The sequence below is a fragment of the Gallinula chloropus genome (genome assembly GCF_964237585.1).
Source record: "Gallinula chloropus genome assembly, chromosome: 21".
Classification (NCBI taxonomy): domain Eukaryota; kingdom Metazoa; phylum Chordata; class Aves; order Gruiformes; family Rallidae; genus Gallinula; species Gallinula chloropus.
Window position 1 is genome coordinate 9055456 of NC_140106.1, and position 23286 is coordinate 9078741.

A 23286-nucleotide genomic window follows, 5' to 3' on the forward strand; every position below is an offset into this window, starting at 1 on the left:
CGCGGCGTCTCTCTGGCCAGCGCTGGGCTCGTGGGTGTTCGTGGCCCCTCTGATTTAAGGGAAGAAAAACAGGGAGATGGGAGCTCGGCTGTGCCAAGCCACCGAGGCAGAGCTCTTCCCCTGAGGGGGGGTTCTCTCCCAGCAAAGCCTGAGCTGGCAAAAGTCAAGCCCAGTTTGGCCCCCACTGCAACATGGTCCTGGGGGACCCTCTGCAGCTGGTGCCAGGACACGCAGGGGCACCCTGGATGGAGAGGCTGTGCTGCCTGAGGCAGAGCATGGAGCCTGTTCCCGGGGTTGGGGTGGGATGGTGGCCAAGCCCTGGAAGAATTTGCCAGCTGTGCTGGCCCCTGGACTCTGCGGGAGGGTTTTGGGCTCCCTGGTGCAGGGGGGAGCAGCCTCACCGCAGCTGGGAGCCAAGGGGTGCAGGGTGGGTGCAGCACCTGGAGATGCTGCCCCAGTGCAGGGTGGGAAATTCCTTCCTGTCCCTCTGGCATCCCCCCCCTCATCCCTTTGCCCTGTCCCTCCTGGCCCCCTCCTTGGGGCTTGCCAGCATCGGGATGGCGTGTCCATCCCTCCTCCCACCCACCCCCTCCTCAGCTGCTGCTTCACCCTCCTGAGGGCTGCGGGCACCCCCTGACCCATCAGCCGTGCCAGGATGCTGCTGATACATCCCGGGATCCCCCAGTCCTGCTGGAACCATCATCCCTGTGAAGCAGAGGGAGGGAACAGGAAGAGAGCGTCTCTTTCAGCACCTTCTCATTGCAGGAAGGTGCAGGCTCACCCATGCCTGGAGCCCTGTCTGGGTCCCCTCCCAATTCCCTGGCACCCAACGGGCGCAGCGAGCGACAGCCGGGCTCTGGTAGCCCCCCCACCCCCCCTCCACCCCCAAACCTTCCCATTTGCAGGGTCAGAGGGAGGGTGGGGGTCCAACCATGCAGGAGGTGGGGTGTGGGGGGGGTTGCTGGCATTGCAAAAACCTCTCTGTGGGCAGCCGTGCCCGTGCCCCTGGCCAGCAAAGGGTTAAGCCTGGCTCCTTGCGCTCCCAGACGCACGGCAGCTGCTGAGCTGTAACGAAGCCCCGTGGTCTGATGTTAATCACGCTGCTGGGCTCACGCGGGCCGGTGGCCTGCCTTCACCCCATGGCCCTGCACCCCCAGCCCTGCCAGCCCTTGGGTGCTGAGCCATGCCATGCCATGCCATGCCGAGCCGTGCCGGGGGAGGCTGTGGTTTATGTAAGGCGTGAGCAGCACACAGGGTGTCCCTGGGACACATGCATGTTATATAAACCTGCATGGCGATGCTGGCATCACCCCCTCCCCCCCCCCCCCCCCCCCCCCCCCATCCTGCCCTGGTGCCCACTCCTTGCTGGGAGACTAGAAATGGGGTGACCACCCCAGGGACCCCACTGCCCTGGGATTGATGCCCAAAGCTGGAGCATCGCCCCTGTGAGTGGGAAAAAGGGTAGGGGGAGGTGCTGGGTTTGGGGTCGCTGTGTCTCGCTGCTGGGAGGTGCTGGTGTGTGTTTTGGGGGGAGATGCTGTGAGTACTGGTGGGAGGATGGGTCCCGGCTCTCACCCATGGCCTGCGGGGTAGGGGAGTATCTGTGCCACTTGCAGCAGCCTTGTGCTCTGTGTTAGCGCCTTGGATGGCATCCTGCCCTTCCCACCTGGCTCTTATGGGCTCCACAGCTGGGAGAGGAGGCAGAGGAGCTCTGCCTTCATCCCAGGCAGCCAGAGCAGGGATGGGGCAAGGGGACAAGGCTCAGCTGTGAGACAGGTTGACCCTGGGCTGTCACACAGGTGAAGTGGCCACATGGTTTGAGACTGTGTGGGCAAAATTGGGGGGGTGGGAGGGGGGGGAAGGGGATCATGAGCCACTGAGACCCCCAACCTTTGGGGCAACCACATGTTTCAGGCCGGGCATGCCACCACCAGCCCCCCTGGCACCAGAACTCAGCCCATCCCGGGCATTTCTCCCATTCCAGTTTCACCTGGAGCACTGGATCCCAGTCTTTCATCGGCGACGGGGCGGCTCGACCCGCGTTGCTGAACAAAAGGCGCTTTCTTTGCGCCGGGCAGAGCACACCTGCCCGCCTTGGCACAGCCTGTGCCGGTGCCCCTGGGGCTGGGTGGTACCGCCGGGCACCGCGCCGGTTCTTGGGCGTCAGCAACCCCAGCAGCTCGCCCGCCCGCCCGCCCTCCCAGTCGCTTGTGGGAGCTGGGAGAGGCTGTGTGCTCACGGGGACCCACAGCCATCACCTCGCCTCGCCAGCGCTCACCCCAAGATGCTCAAGGCTGCTTAGAGCCGGGGGAAGGTCCCGCTCGCCACCCGCCGCTCCCCTGAGTACCCCTCACCTTGATCCCTCCATCCCAACACGCCAAGAGCCACCCCCTGCTCATAGGACAATAGGAAGGAAGATCACGAAGCCCCCCAAGCCAATGGATCAAAAACTCCAGCTCCAGCACTCGGAGAAGAACATCCCCAGGGCTGCCCAGGCAGCTTTCTGCCTCCTCCAGATCCCAGAGCCGGATCCCTTCAGCCTGTGGGTCTAGGTGCTCCCAACCCGCCTGGCTTCGCTTTCTCTGGGAGTCGGTGGTGCCGGTGGAGAGACGCCCACTCGTCCTTGGTGCCGCTGGGGAGGCAAGCGGGGTCCCCCCATGGACCCTCCAGGTAGCTGGCTGTGCTGTGGGGATGCTCACCGAGCTGGGGGAATGGCTTCTTGGTGCTCCGGATGGGATCAAGGGGATGGGATCAACTCCATCCTGGACAGCCTGGGGAGGGGAGGATGGGGAGACCCAGGGTATGGATGGCGTGAGGTTGGGGCAGCCTTGGGGTGCTGGGAGGGAGTCGTGCTGGGAGGGAGCTGTGCTGGGAGGGAGCCATGCCGGGAGCATCTTCCCAGTGCCAGGCTGGATGGGAGAGCTTGGCTGGGTCCCACGTGCTGGAGGAATGGGGTGGGTGTGCCCAGGGTGCCCCTGCACCCCAGGGTACCCCAGCTTGGGCTTCCTGAGCAGGGGCTTGGGCAGCAGCATGGGAATGAGGACTTGGAAACCCCACCTCGGACCTCCCTGGGAAGGGAGTGTGATGGGAACAGGCAGCTCTGGGGACACTGCTCCTGTCCTCTGCTCCTGTCCCCATCCCAGCCATCGAGGCAGCTCTGTCCCCAGAGCTAAGTGACCCCCTCCCTTCCTGTCCCCATCCCTCTGCTTCTCTGGCTGCTGGGCAGCGTGTGCCCTGCTGGGAAGGGATGTGATTGCCAGGGGGTGCGAGGACCGGCTCTGAACCCCACATCTGTGTGTGGGTCCCGGAGGAGGGAGCGTTAATCCGGATAATCTCCCCAGGCATTTCTACCAGGAGGGGCCCCTGGGATGCTGGGAGCTTCCCCCCCCCCCCCTCCTCTTTTGCTTCCAGCCCTCCTGCGAAGAACAAACCCAGCCCTGGCTGGAGGCAAATACCTGCGTGGGGCAAGGCCTCCCCACGCTGGGTGCCAGCGGCCGGGCGCGGGGCCAGGCTGGGTGCGGAGGGACGGGTGGGCGCGAGGTGAGGTGCCTCCCGACCGCCAGCCCTGCCGGGGTTGGGCCCAGGAGGGATGGGACAGGGTGGGGGCCCCGCGCTCCAGCCACGTGCCCTCCCAAACCATGCATCCCACCGGATACAGTGGGATGTGGGAGCCTGGCATCCCTTCGCCGGACAGGGCAGGACCCCCATCTGGCATGGGAGGATGGAGCTGGGGGATGGTTGAAAGCAGCACCACCCCCCACCCTCCCCCAGAATCCACCATCCCTCTGCCTCAGTTTCCCCCCCCCAATTACAACCCACACACCCTGGCAGCATCCAGGCAGGGTTCGCTGCAGTGTGGGTGCCCCCACCCCACTGATTCCCCACTCTCTGCCCACAGGGTCTGGCCAAGCTGGGACGACGCTGAGCACCACATGAGCGGCACAACGGCATGGCCAGCAATTTGAGGATGGGGGACACCCCACCACAGTGGAGGAGAGCCCAGGACACAGCACACGACAGCCGGGAGAGCAGCGGGGTGATCCTGCCCCGCGACGCTGCCGCCGAGCTGGGACTCCCAGGGTACCAGGAGCCTGGCAAACTGAGCTACAGCACCGAGAAGGGGTGTCACTGGAGGGGCTCTGAAGGATGCTTGGGGCCAAGCCGGGAGCTCGCCGGCAGCCGGCTGGGCTGTCCCTACCCACTGGCCCCTCCGTGCCTGCGGGATGCCCTGTGCCGCCCCAAGGATGGAGCTGAGCTCCCATCACTGCTGCCGCCCAGGAACGGGCATCCCAAAGCGGGCTGGGCTGAGCCCTGCAAGGAGCACCCAGGACCACGGTGGGCTGAGGCTGTGCTGGCCCCCCTGGCCCTCTACAGCCATTCGTACCACCGCTACCCCCTACCCTTCCCTGGGCTGGACACCCAGCGCCCTGGTACCACCAGCAAGCCCCGGGATGGGGCTGGAGACCCTCCAGCTTTCTGCCACTGCCCCTTCCTTGTCGAAGCCAAGCACAGCCCCTTCCTCCTGTCCTCACTGCTGCCCACCGGACCCCCAGCTGACCCCCCATTTGGCAGTGGTGGGCCAGAGGGAACAGGGGTGATGGGCAACGGGCGCTTCACCGGCACAGATTGGTGCCTGGGCTCCTACTCACCTGCCTGGGGGCAGCCCCTCTACTTGGGGGTCCCGCCGAGGGGTAAGGCGGCTCTGCCCCCCTTCAGTGACTGTTCCAGCTCAGGGAACAAGGTAGGCATGGCTGTGTGCTGGTGTCTGGCTCTGATGGCAGCAGGGCTTTAGCTTCCATGGCCTCTGGCTCCGGAGTGGGGATGCTCAGGGCTTGGCTCCCCGGGGGGATGGATGGATGGATGGATGGATGGATGGATGGATGGATGGATGGATGGATGGATGGATGGATGGATGGATGGATGGAGGGCGGGCTCCAGCCTCAGCTGAACCCAGCTGGGAGTGGCAGGTTGCGAAAGGCAATGCTGGCACCCGCTCTGAGGGCAGGGACACGCTGCTCCCAGTGTCAGAGGCCCACGAGTGGGATGCAGCCCCCCAGCTCCTCCCTGCAGCTTGGCAGGGTGGCAGTGCAGTGGAGGGGGGGTCCCAGTGTCCCCCCCCCCTTCACCCCAAGGGATGGAGCAATGTGTGTGTGTGGTGTGATGGGGGGGTATGATGGTCCCCACCCTGTCGTGGCCCCGTGGCATGATGCAAGCCTGAGTCACGGCGGCAGGAGCCGCGGCACGGAGGCGGCGAGAGGCAGAGCCGCCAGCTCTGGGTGTGCCCCTCGCACCCTGAGCCGCTGCGGCTCCCCATTCCTTTCCCACGTGGGTGAGGGCAACACAGGCACCCACCAGCTCGGCCACACAGAGCTGGGAAGCACTGGGCAGCTTCCCAGCTTGGGAGGATGGTGGGGAGGGGAAACTGAAGCAGGGCTGTGGGGTGCCTCACCACCTCCCAGTGGTGCGGGTGATGGAGGCAGGAATGGGGACCCACATGGGGGAGTGACACTGGCCTTGACAGCCCCTCTGTTCCCCCTTCCCAGGAATTTTACCCGAAGAAAGAGCCTGGCTTCCACCCCCCGGGCAAGGACCAAGCCCCACCGCAGCTGCTGGCCAAGGGCCAAGCGGGGCAGGATGGAGATGGGGAGGGGGAGCCAGCGATGCCGGAACTGCGGGGAGCCCCTTGGAGGGATGTCCGAGCTGGGGGCAGCTCAGCGCTGCCCACTCCCCAAACCCACACACCTCCCCCCAACACCAGCCACCCCATCTTCCTCCTGCAGCCCGGCACAGCAGGGGGCTGTGGGGACCCTTGGGTGGGTGTGCGGCCACACTCAGCTGATTTCCCACCAGAACCAGAGCCGGGTCGGCCCTGTGAGCCCAAAGATGAACACCTGGTGTACCAAAGCCTCCAGTCTGGCTCACCTCCGGGGCCAGGGGACCCCAACCCCTCACCCCCACTCCCAGATGGGCACTACCCACCGACCCTCACCAAGCCAGAGCCACCCTTGGCTTGCCTCTGCACCACACCGAGCTGCGACGGGTGCCCGGGGGTGGGCTGTGGGGCACTGGGTCCCTTTGAACCCACCTTGGCCATGCCTGGGGGTCATTTTCCATGCCCACCCAGCAACCACACCAAGCTGAAGAAGACTTGGCTGACACGGCACTCAGAGCAGTCGCTGCCCCGCTGCAAGGTGCCCCGGCGGGATGGGGGTCCCGAAACGCCTGGTGATGCCAAGCGCCCTGCCAAGCGCCCACATGGCACCCCCAACGGAGCCTGTGCTGCTGGTGAGGGTGCTGGGATGGCCAAGCTGTGCCGGGGTGATGGCACGGAGAGCCGAGCCGGCACGGAGAGGAGGATGGAGCTGGGAGAGGGGGGTAAGTTGGGGGGGGTTGCACGGTGGGGTTGGGGAGAGGGTGGTGGTGGAAGCCAATTCCCAGGGAGGTTTTTGGATCCCAGTTCCCAGCACCCACAACACAAGGGTGGGGGGGGAACGTGCTGTGCGTGGCGTGGCTGGGTCTGGCAGCAATTCCTGGGGGTGGGATTCACAGGGATGATCCTTTGGGGCAGCACAGCATCCTCGGGGGTGATGCCCAGGGTGGGGGGTGGCAAATGCCATCGCTGGGTGGGAGCCCTCCCTGGGAAGATGCTGGGGTGTCAGCTCTGTCCTCTGCAGCTCTCCAGCCCTGTTTTCCAGCCCTACTTTCTGGCCTGATTTCCAGCCCCCCCGTGGCATGCCGGTCCCTCCTGGCTGGTGTGTCCCCACGCACTCGTGTCCCACAGCACCTCCCGTCTCCCCCAGACCCACCAAGCCGTGCCAGCCCGGTACCCCAGGAGCCGTGGTGCCTGCAGAGCGTGCCCTGCACCGCCCTTCCCGAGAGCATCCCGCGGTGCTGGACCTGCGCTGCGCGGGCTGCGGGGCACCCCGAAGGCGAGGATGAGGAGGATGAAGAACCCCCCGAGACCACTTGCAGGCTGCTGCACTTCCGCAGGTGAGCGCTGGGGGGGGGGGTGGGACACACACTCCTGGAGAGATCACAACCCCTGCCCAGGGTAGGGGTCACCCCAGCAGCTCGTGTCAAGAGTGCATGGAGCATCCCCTCGCTCCGGAGCATCCTCTTCGGACCATGCCCACCCGACACCCCGCTTTAGGATCCCCCTCCTCCCGTCACCCCGCTTCAGAGCATCCCCCCAGCCCCATCCCCTCTCTCCCCCAGGCTTGCCTTTGGGGACGGCGGGGAGCTGAGCGTCGATGGCGTCTGCACCTCGGAGGGGGAGATGCTGCGGCTGGACGCAGCCAGCCCCGAGCGAGGGCGCAGGAGCGGGGGCAGCACCCTCTGCCTGGCCAGGTACCTGCTGGGGGTCCTGGGGGACCCCTTCTGCCAGGCGGTCTGCAGGGACAGGGACACGGGGCTGGGACCCCCCGACGGACCCAAAGGTAAGTGGGGACTGGGGGGGGTGTGTGTGTGGGAGGGGGGGGGGGTATCACTGGGGGTACTGGGGAGACTGAGGGGTGTTTGTCCTGCAGGGGTGACGGCCTGGAGGCGGGGGGAAGGAGCCCCCCGGCTCTGTGACGCCTGCCAGCGTGGCTTCTTCAACTCCCACTGGAGCTGCGCCAGATGTGGCTTCCAGCTGTGCCCCGGCTGCCGCCGCAGCAGGCGGGAGGATGATGCACATGGTACGGGGCTGGGGAGGTGGGGAGTGGGATGGGGAGGGTCGCAGTGGTGGTGTCACCCCAACCCTCTCCTTGAGGGGGTTTTGGGGGGGGACACAAACACACCCTCTCTCTGATGCAGAGGGTCCGGCACAGCCTCCTGAGTGCAACCCCAGCCAAGACCACCCCGTCACATCCCTCATCCCCACGCGGTTTGTCCCCTCCTGTGGTGAGTCTGTCCCCCTCCCCTGGCCCCAGGACGCCCCCCACCCACCCACTACCTTGCTGCCTGGCCCTGACCCTCCTGTCCCCATCGGTCCCCAGTCCTGACCCAGCTCTGGAGGGACCTACACGAGGTCCGGGCCAAATTCAGCATCGACTCACACTGTCCCTGCGGGGAGGGGGCTGAGGAGCAGAGCCCACCAGAGCCCCCCGGAAGCAGGCAGGTACAGGGGGGTCATGGATGGGGATGGAGAGGGGTTAGAGGTGGGGGTGGGCACATGCAGGTGCAGCCCAACCCCTGCCAAAGGAGCCTGGGGGTGTGCATGGTGTTGGGGAGGGGGCAGCCCTGGAGACAGGGAATGGTGGGGGGGGGGTCCCCTCCGGATGGCCGCATGGACTGGGGTGTTTCAGGAGCTGTCGGGGGTCGTGGTGCCCACCCTCCTGCCCAGCACTGATGCCCAAACCAACACCTCCAGGCCCATCAAGGAAGGTAGGGACGGCTGCAGCCCCCCCACCCCGGGGTGAGGGGGGGTCAGGGATGCTGCACTGCATCCCTTTCGGGGTGCTGGGTGGGGGGCGAGGAGGGTGTGAGCAGCCCTGACCCCTTTCTCCCCACCCATCAGAGAGCCCCGAGGGGGGGTCTCCATCACTGGGGCAGCCACCCCCCCGGGGGGCCGTGCAGACCGCCACCCTCTGCGACCTCCTTGCCTCCACCGCCGTCAAGCTGTGCCTGGGGCAGGATGGGGTGCGCATGGCCTTCGCCCCCGTCTCCGCAGCCTTGCCCAGCGTGAGTGCCGGGGGTGGGCACAGCAACCTGCCCCTCCCCACCTCGACATGGCTGGGAGGGTGGGGAAGAGGGGGGCGTGGGGCAGGGTGGAGCTAATGGAACACCCTCCCCTTGCCATCCCTCCCCTCGCCATCCCTCCCCTTGCCATCCCCCCTGCCATCCACCCTCACCATCCCCCCCCACCATCTCCCCCTTACTATCTCCCCCTTACCATCCCACCCTTTCCATCCCCCCCACCATCCCCCCCCACCATCCCTCCCTTACCATCCACCCCTTGCATCCCCCCCCTTGCCATTCCCCCCTTGCCATTCCCCCCTTGCCATCCCCCCCTTGCCATCCCCCCCTTGCCATCCCCCTCCGCCAACCCCCCTGCCAACCCCCTTTATCATCCCCCCCTTATCATCTCCCCCTTACCAACCCCCCCTTATCATCCCCCCTTTGCCATCCCCCCTTATCATCCCCCCCTTGCCATCCCCTCCTTATGATCCCCCCTTTGCCATCCCCCCTTATCATCCTCCCCTTGCCATCCCCTCCTTATGATCCCCCCTTTGCCATCCCCCCTTATCATCCCCCCCTTGCCACCCCCCCTTGCCATCCCCCCCTTATCATCCCCCCCTTATCATCCTCCCTTATCATCCCCCCCTTATCATCCCCCCCTTATCATCCCCCCTTATCATCCCCCCCTTGCCATCTCCTCCTTATGATCCCCCCTTTGCCATCCCCCCCCTTGCCATCTCCCCCTTGCCATCCCCCCCTTGCCATCCTCCCCCTTGCCATCCCTCCCTTGCCACCCCCCTCAGGATAACCGCCTGACCAGCATCCTGGACAGCATCATCGCTCAGGTGGTGGAGAGGAAGATCCAGGAGAGGCAGGCGGGGGGTGAGCTGAGCCCCCCCAGCCCCCCCCGGCTTCCCAGCCCCCCCGCCTCCCACTGCATCCTGGCACCCAGTGGGCTACTCTGGCTGCAAGACCCCGGCCACACCAGCAACTACAAACTCTTCCAGGAGCACTGGCAGCGGGGCCAGGTGAGACCCCCCCCCCCCCCCAACCCCAGGGATGCACAGTAGAACCATCCCCCCCACACACACCCCCCTGCTCCCCTCTTGGGGGTCCTGCTGAGCCCTGGCTGCCCTGGCAGCCGGTCCTTGTTTCAGGGCTGCAGAAGAGGCTGGAGGGGCGGCTGTGGGGGCCGGAATCCTTTCGGCTGGCTGGGGGGGAGCAGGTGGTGGAGGTGGTGAACCTGCGGGCACCAGGGAACCACCTCAGGATGAGCAGCCAGGAGTTTTGGGATGGCTTCGCTGCCAGTGCCGGTAAGCGTGTGATGAGTTTGTGGGGTCTCAAGTCGGATCCTGGGGTGTATGGTGTGTGTGTGGGGGGGAGCAAGCCAGCCTGCTTGATGCCAGCATCCCAAATGATGCTGTGTTCCTCTCTACAGCAACCCCAGAGCCGGAGCAGGGCGGTGGGGACCTGCTCAAGCTGGAGACTGGCTTTGGGGACATGGAGCTGTGCCGGTAGGTGATGGCAGAGGCTTCATGGAGGCGGGTCAGGGGTCACACACGGGTAGCCCAGTACTCCCTGCCCTCTCCAGCTGGGTCCCAGCTGTCAGAGCAGCGGGATACATCCCAGGGTGGGATGAAGGCTGGGATGCTGTGGTGTTGAGCATCACACCTATGCCACAGGGCCGCCAATTTGAGTGCCAGCCTGCCACTGCCGGAGTACTGCGGGCCCACCGGCCGCCTCAACCTGGCTGCCCACCTACGGGGCCAGCGTGGCCAGGGCTGGCTGCGCCCACGTGTCTGCGTGGCTTACGGTGAGCACAGCACCGCGGTGCCAGGGTGGGGAGCGAGCTGGGGATCCCTCCCCCTGGACATGGCAATGCTCACCCCTCGCCCATCACCTCCCCACTCCCACTTTTAGGCGTGCATTCCCAGGACAGGAGTGTTGGGACCAAAAACCTGACGGTGGAAGCATCCGATTCCATCAGCATCCTGGTGCACGCGGCGGCGCGGCCGGCGGCACAGCAGGGTAAGGTGATGGAGGAGGGGGGGGGTCACCCCACGCCAGCCCCGCACCCTGGCTCCCCCTGAGCACCCCACTGCCCTGCAGAGCTGCTCCTGGAGGTCGATGCTGATGGCGTGGATGCGCCGCTGAGGGAGCGGCTCTGGGATGCCGGCAGCCGGCCCGGTGCCCTGTGGCACATCTTCCACACCGAGGATGCTGGGCGCATCCGGGACTTCTTGGAGAAGGTGGGTGCTGTCATCCCCCCCCCCCCGGTGCAGCCACAGTCACCCCCAGACCCCCGGCTCCACTCACCCCCAGCTCCCCCCCACAGGTGTGCGAGGACCAAGGGCAGGGGGGGGCGGCTGCAACAGCCTCCCCCAGCTGCTACCTGGACCTCTCGCTGCGGAGGCGGCTGCGTGAGGAGTGTGGGGTGAGCGGCTGGACCCTCCTCCAGTTCCTGGGGGACGCGGTGCTGATCCCTGCTGGGGCTCCCTACCAGGTAGGCAGCTCTGCACCCCCACCCTCTTCCTCCCCAGGGGACATTCTTTGGGGTACAGCTGTGCTAAAGCCCTATGGGGAAACTGAGGCACGGCTGAGTTCCCACCCCCCATCCCCTGACACCACCACGTCTGCAGGTGCAGACCCTCACCGGTGCCATCAGCGTGGAGCAGCGGTTCCTCTCTCCGGAGAGTGCCGCCCGTCTCTGGGACCACAGCACCCATCCCACCCAAGCCACGCGCCAGCTCCATGCCCAGGTGGGTGGGGAGTGGGCTGTGGGGTGGGGTGTGGGTGTCCCAGTGCAGGGTGCGGGGTGCTGACCTCCTCTTTGCCTCCTTGCAGCTGGATGGCATGATCTTCTCCGCTGTGCGGGAGGCGGTGGGAGTCCTGCGGGGCTGCAAGTGACGCGGCCACAGCGTTCCAGGGAGGATGCTCAGGCAACACCAGTGCTGCCCACCATGGCCACGGCCACACTGCCACGGGGAGCCGGGTCCTGGAACCTCTTGCTTGATGCTTTGCTCTGTGATCAGCCGGGGAAGCTCAGGGCTGGAGTGGGGAATAAATTATCCGCAGCCTTCTGGCGTTGCCGGCACCGTCAGCACCCGCTTCAGCGTCTCCCTCCTGCGTGGCATCACCCTGGCTCTGCGGTCAGGGGGCTGGGGATGGGGTGGGGGTGGCAGATCTGGGCTGCCAGCAATGATATGGGGCTGCTCCCGGCCCTTGCTGGCGGGCTGGCCAAGGTGGCCACCGGTGTGATGAGTCTGGCACGGTCTCTGCGCCTATGGCCCCTGGCGCAGGGTTGCTCTGCGATGGAGCGATGGGGCACTGTGCAATTAGCAGCCTGCAATGGGCACCGTGCAGTGGGCACTGTGTGATGGGCATTATGCAATTAGTGCTGTGCAATTAGCACTGTGCAGTAGGCACTGTGTGATGGGCACCATGCATTAGGCACCATGCAATTAGCACTGTGCAATTAGCCCGGTGCATTGGGTACTGTGCAGTGGGCCCCGTGTAATGGGCACCTTGCAGTGGGCACCATGCGATGGGCACCCTGCAATGGGCACTGTGCAGTGGGCACCATGCAATTAGCACTGTGCAATTAGCACCGTGCAGTGGGCACTGTGCAATGGGCACCATGCAATTAGCACCGTGCAGTGGGCACTGTGTGATGGGCACCATGCAATTAGCACTGTGCCATTAGCACCATGCAGTGGGCACTGTGCAATGGGCACCATGTAATTAGCCCTGTGCAATTAGCACTGTGCAGTGGGCACCTTGCAGTGGGCACCATGTAATTAGCCCTGTGCAATTAGCACTGTGCGATGGGCACCATGCAATTAGCACTGCGCAATTAGCATCGTGCATTAGGCACTGTGTGATGGGCACCATGTAATTAACCCTGTGCAATTAACACCGTGCAGTGGGCACTGTGCAATGGGCACCATGCAATTAGCACTGTGCAGTGGGCACCTTGCAGTGGGCACCATGTAATTAGCCCTGTGCAATTAGCACCGTGCAGTGGGCACTGTGCAATTAACACCGTGCAATTAGCCCTGTGCAATTAGCACCGTGCAGTGGGCTCCATGCGATGGGCACTGTGTGATGGGCACTGTGCAGTGGGCACCGCGCAATTAGCACCAGGCAATCAGCACCGCCCCATTAGCCCCGGGCACCGCTGCCCTCCCCCGCCATTGGCCCCGCCCTCGCCCCTCCCTGCCGCCGGTGCTGCCCCTTTAAGGCCAAGCCCCGCCCCTCCGCGCCGCACGGGGGGGAGTGGCGGCAGCGACGGCCAATAGGAAGCGAGCCCGCCCCCGCAGCGCCCAAAGGCCGGCGAGGAGGGGGCGGGGGCGGCCGCCGGAGCCCCGCGCGCGGTGAGTGGCCTCGGCGCATGCGCGGGGGAGGCGGGGTGCTGCGCGCGCCCGGCGCCCCTGCCCGGCGCCCGCCCGGCACCGCGACCCCCGAACCCACCCCCCCCCCCCCCGCTGCTCCCTGCGTACCCCACTCCCCTCCATCGCACCCCGCGTACCCCACATCCCCCTCCATCGCACCCCGCGTGCCCCTGACCCCCCTTATTGGGCCCTGCAGCCCCCTGACCCCCGCTGCTGCTCCCTGCGTACCCCACATCCCCCTCCCCATCGCACCCTGCAGCCCCCTGACCCCCCCCCTGCTGCTCCCTGGGTACCCTACATCCTCCCCCCACCATCGCACCCTGCAGCCCCCTGACCCCCGCTGCTGCTCCCTGCACACCCCCACATCCCCCTCCCCATCGCACCCTGCAGCCCCCTGACCCCCGCTGCTGCACCCTGCACACCCCCACATCCCCTCTTACTGCCCCCCCGCGTGCCCCTGACCCCCCTTCTTGGGCCCTGCAGCCCCCTGACCCCCTCCCCCCCTGCTCCCTGGGTACCCCACATCCCCCCCCCATCGCACCCTGCAGCCCCCTGACCCCCGCTGCTGCACCCTGCACACCCCCACATCCCCTCTTACTGCCTCCCCGCGTGCCTCTGACCCCCTTATTGGGCCCTGCAGCCCCTTGACCACCCCCCTGCTGCTCCCTGGGTACCCTACGACCCCCCCCCATCGCACCCTGCAGCCCCCTGACCCCCCTGCTGCTCCCTGCGTACCCCACATCCCCCTCTTCCTGCACCCTGTGTACCCCCCCATCCTCCTCCTACTGCACCCTGCACACCCCCCCCACCCCCTCCCCTGCACCCCGCAGACCCTCCAGCCAGCAAGCCCCTTGCTGCTGCTGCTGCTGCCCCCCCGCTGCACCCTGCAGCCCCGCAGCCCCTTCTCCCGCTGCACCCCGCAGCCCAGCACCCTGCAGCTCAGCTGGCCCCCCAGCACCCCGCAGCACCCCTCTCCTTCCCCCCCAGGCTCCCCCCAGCCCTTTCCCCTGCAGTCCAGCACCCCTTGGCCCCCTCAGCCTGACTATTGGCCTAGCCCCCCCTGCCCACCGTGGCCCCTCGAGCCCCACTACCCCGCTGTGGGCATCCCCCAGTCCAGCCGGCCCTGGTCCCCCAGTCTCTCCCAGTCCAGCATCCCCCAGTCCGGCCGTCCCTTTCCCTCCCAGCTCCTCCAGTCCAGCAAACCCTTCGTGTGCTTCAGCTTCCCGTGCGTCCTGCAGTCCAGCCAGCCCTTCCACTACCGCAGCTCCCCCCGCATCCCCAAATCCAGCCAGCTCTTCCCCTACAGCCCCCTGTACCCTCTGCAGTCCAGCCAGCCCTTCCCCTACTGTGCCCCCCCGAGCCTCCCCCAGTCCAGCAAGCCTTTCCACTACTGCAGCCCCCCCCGCCCCCCTAAACCCAGTGACCCCTTCCCCTACTATTTCCCCTCCTACATGCTGCAGTCCAGCCAGCCCTTCCCCTCCTGCGCCCCCCTGGGCATCCCCCAGTCCAGCAGACCCTTTCCCTACTGCAGCCCCCCCTGCATGACAAAGGCCACCGAGCTCTTCCCTTGCTACCTGCCCCCCCCTGAGCCCCCCTTCCCCTATTACGCTCCCCCCCACATCCCCCAGTCCAGCAAGCCCTTCCCCTCCAGCACCCCGCAGCTGATGGGTGACCCCTCCCCATGCACCCCTCAATCTCCTGACCCCCTCCCTTACTGTCCCCTCCAGCCTAGCCAGCGCCGGGGCTCCCTATCCCCCCGCCTGCACGTCTGGGGGGTGCCCTCCCCACCCCAAAACCCTGCTACCCCCTGAACAGCTGCCTGAGGGCTCTCTGCTTCCCCATCCAGCCCCCCCTCCCTGGTCCCATGGGGGAGGCTCCAGCAGCGGAGCTGGATGCGGTGCTGGGTGGTGGCAGTTGGGGTGTGGGGCCACGTTTTGAGGGTCCCCCTGCACCCACCATCCCCATGCGCCTGGGGATAAACACCTGCTACGTCGTCCTGGCCGTGCTCTTCGATGAGGAGGTGAGGCAGCACCCCCCCTTGAGACCCACCCCCCCCCAATCCCCACCCCCCAGGTGGTGGCTGGTGCCCACCCAACCCTTCCCCATCCCTCCAGGACAGGGTGCTGCTGGTGCAGGAGGCCAAGCCGGAATGCCGTGGGAGGTGGTACCTGCCAGCTGGGAGGATGGAGCCCGCTGAGAACATCGTGGCTGCCATGAGGAGGGAGGTGAAGGAGGAGACGGGGCTGGAGTGTGAGGCTCTCACCTTGCTGGCGCTGGAGGAGAGGGGCTCGGCCTGGATCCGCTTCGTCTTCCTCGCCCGCCCCACCGGTGCGTCCCTGGAGGGCTGTGGGAAGGACGTGGCTCACCCAGCACATCCCCTGCCAGCCCTGTGCTGGGGCATCCTTATCATCTTCCAGCCCCACCATGGGCATCGCTGTCCCCAGCCAGCCCCACACCATGGCACTGGTGTCCCCTGTCACCTTTGGGCCAGGGTATTGGCATCTCCTGCCAGCCTGGTAATGGGCATCAGCATCCCCTGCCAGCCCTGTGCTAGGGCATCCTTATCATCTGCCAGCCCCACCGTGGGCATCACTGTCCCCAGCCAGCCCTACACCTGGCACTGGTGTCCCTTGTCACCTTTGGGCCAGGGTGTTGGCATCCCCTGCCAGCCTGGTAATGGGCATCAGCATCCCCTGCCAGCCCTGGGTTGGAGCATCCGTGCCCCCTACCAGCATCATCACCCTCCACACACCCTGTGCTGGGGTATCATTGTCCCCTCTCAGCCCAGGGGTGGGGTCTCAATGCCCTACCAACCCCATGACCAGCACCCCCAGCCCCCCCCAGTCCCCAGTGCCAGGACATCGCTGTCCCCCCCCACATCACTATCCCTCTGCCCGCAGGTGGGACCCTGAAGACCCTGGAGGAGGCTGATGCTGAGTCCCTGCAAGCAGTGTGGTGGGCTGGGGACCCCTCCACGCTGCCGCTCCGAGCCCTGGACATCCTGCCCTTGCTGGACCTCGCCGCTCGCTACCGCCGCAGCCCCCCGCACCCCCCAACGCTCCCCCAGGAGCTGCCCTGCGCCCCGCTCTGCTTGCGGCTCCTGCTGGCCTTCACCAACGAGACTGGGAACCTCTGGGTGCTGCTGGGCACCCATGGGACCCCCCACCTGCCCGTGGTGACCTGTGGCACATCCCCAGCCGAGCTCCGGGGGGGCTTCTCCCTGCCCGTGCTGCGGCTGCTGAGGGACTGCTTGGCGCTGGACCCCTGCCCAAGACCCCTGGGGCTCTTGGGGCTGCAGCACCAGGCTGGGGGTCCGGAGGGGGCTGATGGTGTTTGCTTCAACCTGCTGCTGAGCATCCCAGGCAGCAGCCCGGGGGCTGCCCCCCCTGAGCTGGGTGGCCCCCCTGCTTTCTGCTGGTGGCGTGTGGAGGATGAGAGCCTGAGGGGCCGCATCCTGCAGCGGCTCAGCGCTGCAGCCACGGTGCCCATCCGCAGCTAGTGCCTGGCTCTGGGTACCAGGGTCCTGGGAGGCAAGAGCCCTGTGCTGTGCTGCCCTTGGGGGTGGTTTTGGGGTGGGGGATTGGTTCTGTGTCCTCGTTCGGGGGGAGTTTGGGGGTAGGGGGGGGGGCTTGGTTCTTCTATGTCCTGGTTCAAGGGGATGTTTGGGGGGTGGGGTGGGGAGGGGAAGAACCAGCCAGAGCAGAAATAAACCCAGCTGCTGCTTCTTGCATCCATCTGGCTGTGGTTGAAGGGGAGGGATGGGAGCAGGGTGGGGGGGTGCCTGTTTTTGGGGGGATGCTTGGGACGGGGTGAGAGGGGGAGGGCACAGTATAGATGCACGTGGTGCTGAGCTCACAGCTTTATTGTAGCAGAGTCCCATCACCCAGGGGACACGGTGCCCACAAATGCACCCCCCACACACCCCCCCCACCCCATGCCCCAGAGCCAGGGGAGGTGATTTATTGGGGGGGGGGGGGCACACTGCCCCACGCAGGCAGAGGACAGCACCATGCCCACGCATCTGATTATTGCCCAGACATTCCTGCTTGAGGCTGGTGGGGGCTGGGGGCAGCTCCAACACGGGGCAGGGGGAGCAGGAACCCACCACCCAGGAAGAAACACACAGCACGTTGCACCCAGAGGGGCTGCATCCTGCACCAGGGAGGCAGCATCACTGCTGGGTTGGCCAAGGTGATGGTGAAGGACTCTGCGCATCCTCCTCTTCCTCCTCCTCCTCACTGGCTGAGGCCGATGTCCTTCCTGGGATGCTACTGCCATACCCAGCTACTGGGGACAAACGGGGCCACTGTGGGCTACTGGCACACAGGGAGGGGGGGCCATCCCCATCGACCACCGCAGCCCAGCCAAAGAGGGGGTGCTCAGTGGAGGGGGTGGGGGGGCCATGGAGCTGCAGCTCATGGGGGGCCCTCGGGTGGTCCCTTGACCAGGGCGATGGCAGCCAGCTCCTTGCAGAACTCCTCCAGCACCACCACCCCCTTGAAGAGCATCATGTGGTCCATCCTGTGGGGAAAGCAAGCGATGGGAGGGGATGTTCGGAGGGGTACCCCTCAAAAGGCATGCATCACCCCCATACCTCTTGCCCCCCACCCCCTATCCAGCACTTACTGCTCCCCAGGGACCAGCCCCATGAGCTGCTGTCGCACCAGGAGCAGCTTGGCCCTGAAATGGGGCACACGCTGCAGCCGCTGCATCAGGTCCCCCATCACCTGCATTGGGGAAGGGAGGGAAGTCAGGGCCTGTTTTCTGGGGTGTCCCTGTGTTCCCCCTCCCCTCTGGCAGGTGACATTACCCTGACGAGGACGGAGAAGAGCGAGCGGCAGCCGGGTGCCAGGTTGAGGTAGGGGTCCAGCAGGTACTCGTGGAGGTGGGGATGGGGGAAGGCGGCCAGGCGGGACAGCACCGATGTCACCTGCAGGTTCAGGCTGTAGGGCTGGGGTGGGGGGACAGGGGGGATGATGCTCAGCATGGACAGTCATGTCCCATCTGTTCCCCCACCCCCTCAGCATCCCCCCCCCCCCCTCAGGGATTCAGCTCGGGGGGGTTTGAATGGAGTGGGGCATCACCTTGCTGGGGGATGTGGGAGGGTGGTGTCACCCCTCCTTTGCAGGGGATGGGACCCCCACAACAGGGATAAGGGGGGGGCAAGAGCATCAGTGGTGTTTGGGATGGGCAGAGAGCTCTTCTGGGGGGAAGTCCCCACAGCCATGCCAAGGGGGAGGGCAGCAGGGACCCAGGAACATCCCTGGCATCTCAACCTTCCCCCCCCCTCTCCCCCATACCTGGTCCAGGACCCGGCTCATGCGGTCAAACAGCACCTTGAGGAAATGCCCCTCATAAAACACCCCCTCGGGGGGGCAGGTGTCCAGGGGCCGGGGGGCGTGGGGCCACCCCCACGGGGCTGCGCTGGCACGGCACGCCTGGACCTGGCAGAGGGGAGGGGATGGTGGGTGAGAGCCAGGGCTGGCAACAGCAGGGATGGGGGGGGGGGGAGGATCACCCCCCTCCCTACCTTGCACCCCAACCAGAGGCTCACCATGCCCAGGGCATCGTGGATGTAGGTGTCGTAGCCACCTTCCTCCATGCACGAGGAGGTCTTGGCTTCTTCAGGGACCAGGCAGAGGAAGCTGGGAGAGAGGGGAGAGGGATGGGGAAGGGGATACAGCCCCCCCACACACACACACCCCATGCTGCAGCACCCCCACAAATCCCTACCTGCTGACCACCTCGCTCACTTGTCCCTTCCCTGGTGGGGCTGGTCCTGGCAGAGGCTTTTTGGCCCTCCCAAAGCCGGCATCTGGGAACCCATCAGTGAAATAGGGATCCTCCTCCAGGTCCCTGCGTGGCCAGTGCGGGGGCATTAAGCTGGGGGAGCACTGATGGGGGGGGGCTTTCCCCTCACCCCCCCAGCCCTGCTCTGGCCCCAGTCCTCACAGCCCATCCTCATCGGGGTCCATCTCAGGGGGTCCACGCTCATCAGGCACGGGGGGGCTGCGCTGGAGGTACCCCCTTGTCTCCAGGTTCCTGAGCGCCAGGCTGTGTGCCACGTGCTCGTGGGGCTTCTGCAGCAGCTCCTCAAAGAGCCTCAGGCTGGCCAGGCTGATCTGCAACACAAGCAGGGTGGGTGAGACCACCGGGACTACATTCCCCCCCCACCCCAACTTCTTCCCAGTATCACCCAGTGGCTCCCTCCACCCAGGATGGGGCTCACCTCTTCGGAGAGGTGGTTGCAGCGGTCGATGAGCTGGGTGCGAAGAGGGTGAGGGGAATCCCCTGGGGTCTCGGGGTGCCTGTCTGGCCCGAGAAGGAAGAGCAGGAGGCGGTGGAGCAGGGGGGGTGCGCAGACCTGCCGCACCGTCCCCGTCAGCATGGCCGTGGCATTGAGGACCGTGAGCTCAGACCTGCTGGGGATGAGGGGGGGAAGATGCTGCGAGGGGTGTCCTGTGACAGAGCAGGGGGGAAAAAGGAGGGGGGTGCAGGCAAGGGGAACCCCACAGTCATGGACCCACAGAGGTCCATGGTGGAGGAACTACCCCCCAGCTGCTGTCTCGTGCTTTAGACACTCACATCTGCAGGAGCTGTGGCTGCAGGATGCCCTGGAAGAACTTCTCCTCCACAGCCTGGCTGAGGGCATCTGCCACGACCTGTGAGGGAGAGCATGGGCCCAGCTGTGGCACAGGCAAGGGTCTGTGCAGCTCAGGGGGCTGCCTGCGAGCTCCTTACCGGGTGGGCACCCATCACCAGCTCGTCGAGGAAGTCCATCCACCCAAAGAAAGCAGCCAGGCTCTCCTTTCCCGGGAATACCCCATTGCTGGCAGCATCCCCCTGCGTCCTGCGTGGGGTAGAGGACACAGAGCTGTAGCAAAGCCTTGGTGATGCCTGGGGACCACCCTGCTCAGGGTGTCCCCCTCACCATTACCTCCAGCTGGTCCTCTCCAGGGCCAGGACATCAGCAGGGTCAGTGCAGGTGGGCACAGCGCTGTAGAGGTCACAGAGATGCTCTGTCAGCAGCCGGCACAGGGTGCTGCTCCGCACCAGGCAGGCAGCAGCAGCCTCTTGGGCGAGCCCGACGAGCAAGAGGAGGTTTTCCTGAGCCTTCAGCGCGATCCTGCTCTTCTGTGAGGAAGAGGAGGAGGAGGAGATGTGGTGTTACACCCCTGACATCACCCGCTGCCTCCCCCCTCCACTTCCTCGGCAGCCCCTTCCCCCTGTACCTTGCTCTTGCACAGCCCCACCAAGGAGGAGATGAGGTTGCTGTCCCTGCGTGGTGGGGAGCTGGCAGCAGTGGCAGCACCTGGGGGATGCTCTGTGCCTTCTTCCAGCTCCTGGGCTCTCTTCTCATTCAGGATGCTCTTACCCTGGAGAAGAAGAGGAGCAGCAAAGCCTCATAGCCACCACCTCTTCCACCTCTCTGCAAGCAGGGACAGAGCTGGCAGAGCACCTGAAAAAGCTCAACAAAACAAGCCAGACCCCCATAGACAGCCCCATATGTGTCCAAAAAGGCCCCACAGGGAAGGGGGGTGCTGCACACCTCCAGGATGTATGCCAGCAGGGTGGGATCCTGCTTGATCTTTGCACAGAGGACGGCGGTGAACTGCACCTCCTCCTTCTCCGTGCCAGGGCCCAGGCGGTCACCGCTGAGCTGGAGCAGCTTCTGGCAGGGCAAGGAGAGGGATGCTGGGATGAGGGCTGCTCTCCCGCCCTGCCCGGGTACCACTGGGCATCGATCCCTGGCAGCGTGTGGCAGGGATGCAGCCGGCACCGGGATGCAGCATCACCAGCTGGGACCTCCCACTGCACCCCGCCAGCCCCCTCCTCATCTGGGTATGGGGCTCACCTGCACTGGCCTGTGCACGTTGAGGTAGTGCAGGAGTGGGTGCTGCACCTGCCCCAGCACCCGGCTGAAGAAGAGGAGGACCTGCTGCCTCATCCCGGGGGGATACTGGGAGGGAGACAGGGAGAGGCATCAGCAGGAGGTCAGTCGCTTAATTACCTGCTAATTGCCCCAAATCGCCTGCCAGCTCAGTCAGCAGTCACCCTCAGCACAGGCCACAGATCTGCTCTCCCAAAGGGGTCTGCAGACACCCACTCTTGGGACTCTCCCACCTCCCCCAGACTCCTCTGCCTTCAGCAACCAGGGACTGGGCTCAGCTCTCTGAACTGGGGGAAAAAGCAGGGGGATTCCCCCTCTCCTCTCCTTTTCCCACCACTACAATGCTGGCAATGGGGAGATAAGGTCCAGCACCCCAAAACCCCAAATCCTCAGGGTGCAGAAGGGCCAGTGCACATCCCCAAAGCCCTCACTGTGCTGTTATGTTTGGATCATAGGAACCTTGTTATTTTTAGCAACAAAGGACCAGCAGAGCCTTATAGCTGAGTGATATTTACTTTGGGGGGTGGGCAGAAGAAGGGGGCTGTCTGAAAACACCTTGTCCCACAAACCCTCTGCACACAGGGATGGGATGGGTTGTAAGGAGGAGCAGCAGTGAGGATGCCAATGGGGGTTTTACACTGAGCAATGCAGTCATCCCATGTCGCCCCCTCCCCCCAAATAAAAGCCACCCACCCCAACCAGCTCACACCCCATAAACTCCCATCACTTCCAAATTAAACTCCCTGAGCAAAGCAGCTGGGAAAGATACTGGGTGCTGCAGCACAGGGAGGGGCTCAACACCCCCCACACCCCCCCAGATTGTTTTTCCAGGTGCTTTTCCACCCACCTCTGCCTTGCCCAGGGTGCTGAGGGTCTCCAGCACCTTGTGCTGCAGCAGGTACTCGAGGCAGGGTCCAGTCTCTCCCGCTGGGCGTTGCTTCTCCTCATACACCAGGATGTCCAGCATCTGCTTGAGGCGCCAGGGAATGTCCGTCTGTCTGGCAGGGATGCTCTCGTCTGTGGATACAGGTATTGGGGGCTGTGGGATGTCGTTTCCCCCCTCCCCACCTCCAGGCTGGGCTGGGGAGTGATGCTTGGTACCCTGATGCCAAGTGGGGTGCTCGCCCAGCAGCAGCATCCCAAGCCTGCTGGCACAGGGTCCCCCTCCGTGCCGTTAGCAGGGGTGACGCTAGGTGGCAATGTGATGATGGAGTCCCAGCAGCACTTGAGGCTGCTCCTTCCGCTCTCGGCCTAGCGAGCTGCCGGCTGTCCCGGCCGCGGCCAGAGCCGGTTGGTTGTCTTGGGGGGTTTTGGGGTGCTGCCAGCCCTGGAGACCCTCCAGCACGGCGCAGGAGGGGAAAAAAGGGGCATGGGCCATGTGAGAAGGATGGAGACCCTGCTAAAGGGCGAAAGGTCTCCAAGCCCCGCTCATAGCGCTCTGGAGAGGGTCCTGCCTCCTCCTGCAGTTGCACCCGGGAGTACCCACGCCCACCCAAATCCCACCCCGAGAGGGTGCAGGGAGGTTGGAGCTGGGCAGGCTCAGTTGGATCTGTCCTCCTGGGGTACGGGAAAGGGTGTCCCACCCCAAAAGCAGGTCAGCTGCAGCACACGAGGGTCCCTGCTCCTGTGTGGGGTCCCGTCCTGGGGGCACTGGGACCCCTGGGCTGGGCACAAGCCACCTTGTTCCCAAGCTGTGGGACTCTACATCAGGGTGCAAGGACCCTCTCCGAGCACCGGCTGACCCTGTGCCCTCACCACGGGGACCTTATTCCACACCACCCGGACCCCCACCCCTGGGGGTGCAGGGACCACCCCCCCTCCCCACACCCACTCACCCGTGGCCTCCAGGTAGTAGCCGGTGATGCCCTTCCAGTGCTCGGTGAAGGCTTCCAACAGGTCCACGCTGGGCTCTCGCTGCGGGCACACACCGGGACCGGGCTCAGGGGTGCACGGATACCCCCCCACCCCCTGTCCCATCTCCCCACCCCCTCTCACTCCTATCAGCCCCGTCCCGTCCCGTCCCGGTCCCACTCACCGTCTCCACCGCCTGCTGCAGCAGCGTGCCCAGGCGGCTCAGCATGGCTGCGACCCCCTCCCCTCCCCAGCACCGGTCCTGACCCCGCTGTCGCTCCCGGTGCCGGTCCCGCCGCTCTTGCTCCGCTCCGCCCCGTTGCGGTGGCTCCGCCCGGCGCCGGGCGGGGAGGGATTGGGATGCGGGGGGGGAGCCCAAGCACGGTACCTCCCTCCGCTGAGGAGCCTTCGCTCCGGCTCCGGGCGAGTTTGGGGAGCAGGGAGGTAGGATTCGTAGTGGCTGCTGTCACTGCCTGGGAGCCGGGATGGTGCCAG

General features: G+C 65.7%; 3 protein-coding genes across 3 annotated transcripts; 2 read left to right on the top strand and 1 right to left on the bottom strand.

Moving 5' to 3' along the window:
- Positions 1 to 3949: 3949 nt before the first annotated feature.
- Positions 3950 to 11565, top strand: HR (HR lysine demethylase and nuclear receptor corepressor; the record flags this gene model as incomplete). The annotated part of the gene is made up of 18 exons (XM_084273961.1): positions 3950 to 4741; positions 5544 to 6375; positions 6801 to 6990; positions 7216 to 7436; positions 7527 to 7676; positions 7795 to 7881; positions 7977 to 8098; positions 8286 to 8364; positions 8498 to 8661; positions 9462 to 9686; positions 9800 to 9965; positions 10097 to 10172; positions 10341 to 10471; positions 10579 to 10686; positions 10768 to 10907; positions 10994 to 11161; positions 11298 to 11417; positions 11503 to 11565. 18 exons carry the CDS (start codon positions 3950 to 3952, stop codon positions 11563 to 11565), a joined length of 3834 nt encoding a protein of 1277 aa, XP_084130087.1.
- A 1432-nt stretch (positions 11566 to 12997) lies between these two features.
- Positions 12998 to 16608, top strand: NUDT18 (nudix hydrolase 18). The gene is made up of 4 exons (XM_084273811.1): positions 12998 to 13031; positions 14896 to 15069; positions 15164 to 15377; positions 15950 to 16608. Exons 2-4 carry the CDS (start codon positions 14914 to 14916, stop codon positions 16546 to 16548), a joined length of 969 nt encoding a protein of 322 aa, XP_084129937.1. The 5' UTR covers positions 12998 to 13031; positions 14896 to 14913; the 3' UTR covers positions 16549 to 16608.
- A 320-nt stretch (positions 16609 to 16928) lies between these two features.
- FHIP2B (FHF complex subunit HOOK interacting protein 2B) lies at positions 16929 to 23020 on the bottom strand (the record flags this gene model as incomplete). The annotated part of the gene is made up of 17 exons (XM_084273837.1): positions 16929 to 17570; positions 17676 to 17776; positions 17860 to 18000; positions 18350 to 18493; positions 18604 to 18694; positions 18783 to 18905; positions 19002 to 19171; positions 19279 to 19468; positions 19635 to 19711; positions 19791 to 19899; positions 19987 to 20183; positions 20282 to 20425; positions 20599 to 20721; positions 20905 to 21009; positions 21788 to 21957; positions 22776 to 22854; positions 22976 to 23020. 17 exons carry the CDS (start codon positions 23018 to 23020, stop codon positions 17465 to 17467), a joined length of 2115 nt encoding a protein of 704 aa, XP_084129963.1. The 3' UTR covers positions 16929 to 17464.
- Positions 23021 to 23286: the final 266 nt, after the last annotated feature.

Coding starts and splice junctions, on each gene's coding strand:
- NUDT18 (XM_084273811.1), top strand. CDS start 14,914: ATGGGGGAGGCTCCAGCAGCGGAGCTGGATGCGGTGCTGGGTGGTGGC. Junction 15,070..15,163: donor CCGTGCTCTTCGATGAGGAG/GTGAGGCAGCAC, acceptor CCATCCCTCCAG/GACAGGGTGCTGCTGGTGCA. Junction 15,378..15,949: donor CTTCCTCGCCCGCCCCACCG/GTGCGTCCCTGG, acceptor CTCTGCCCGCAG/GTGGGACCCTGAAGACCCTG.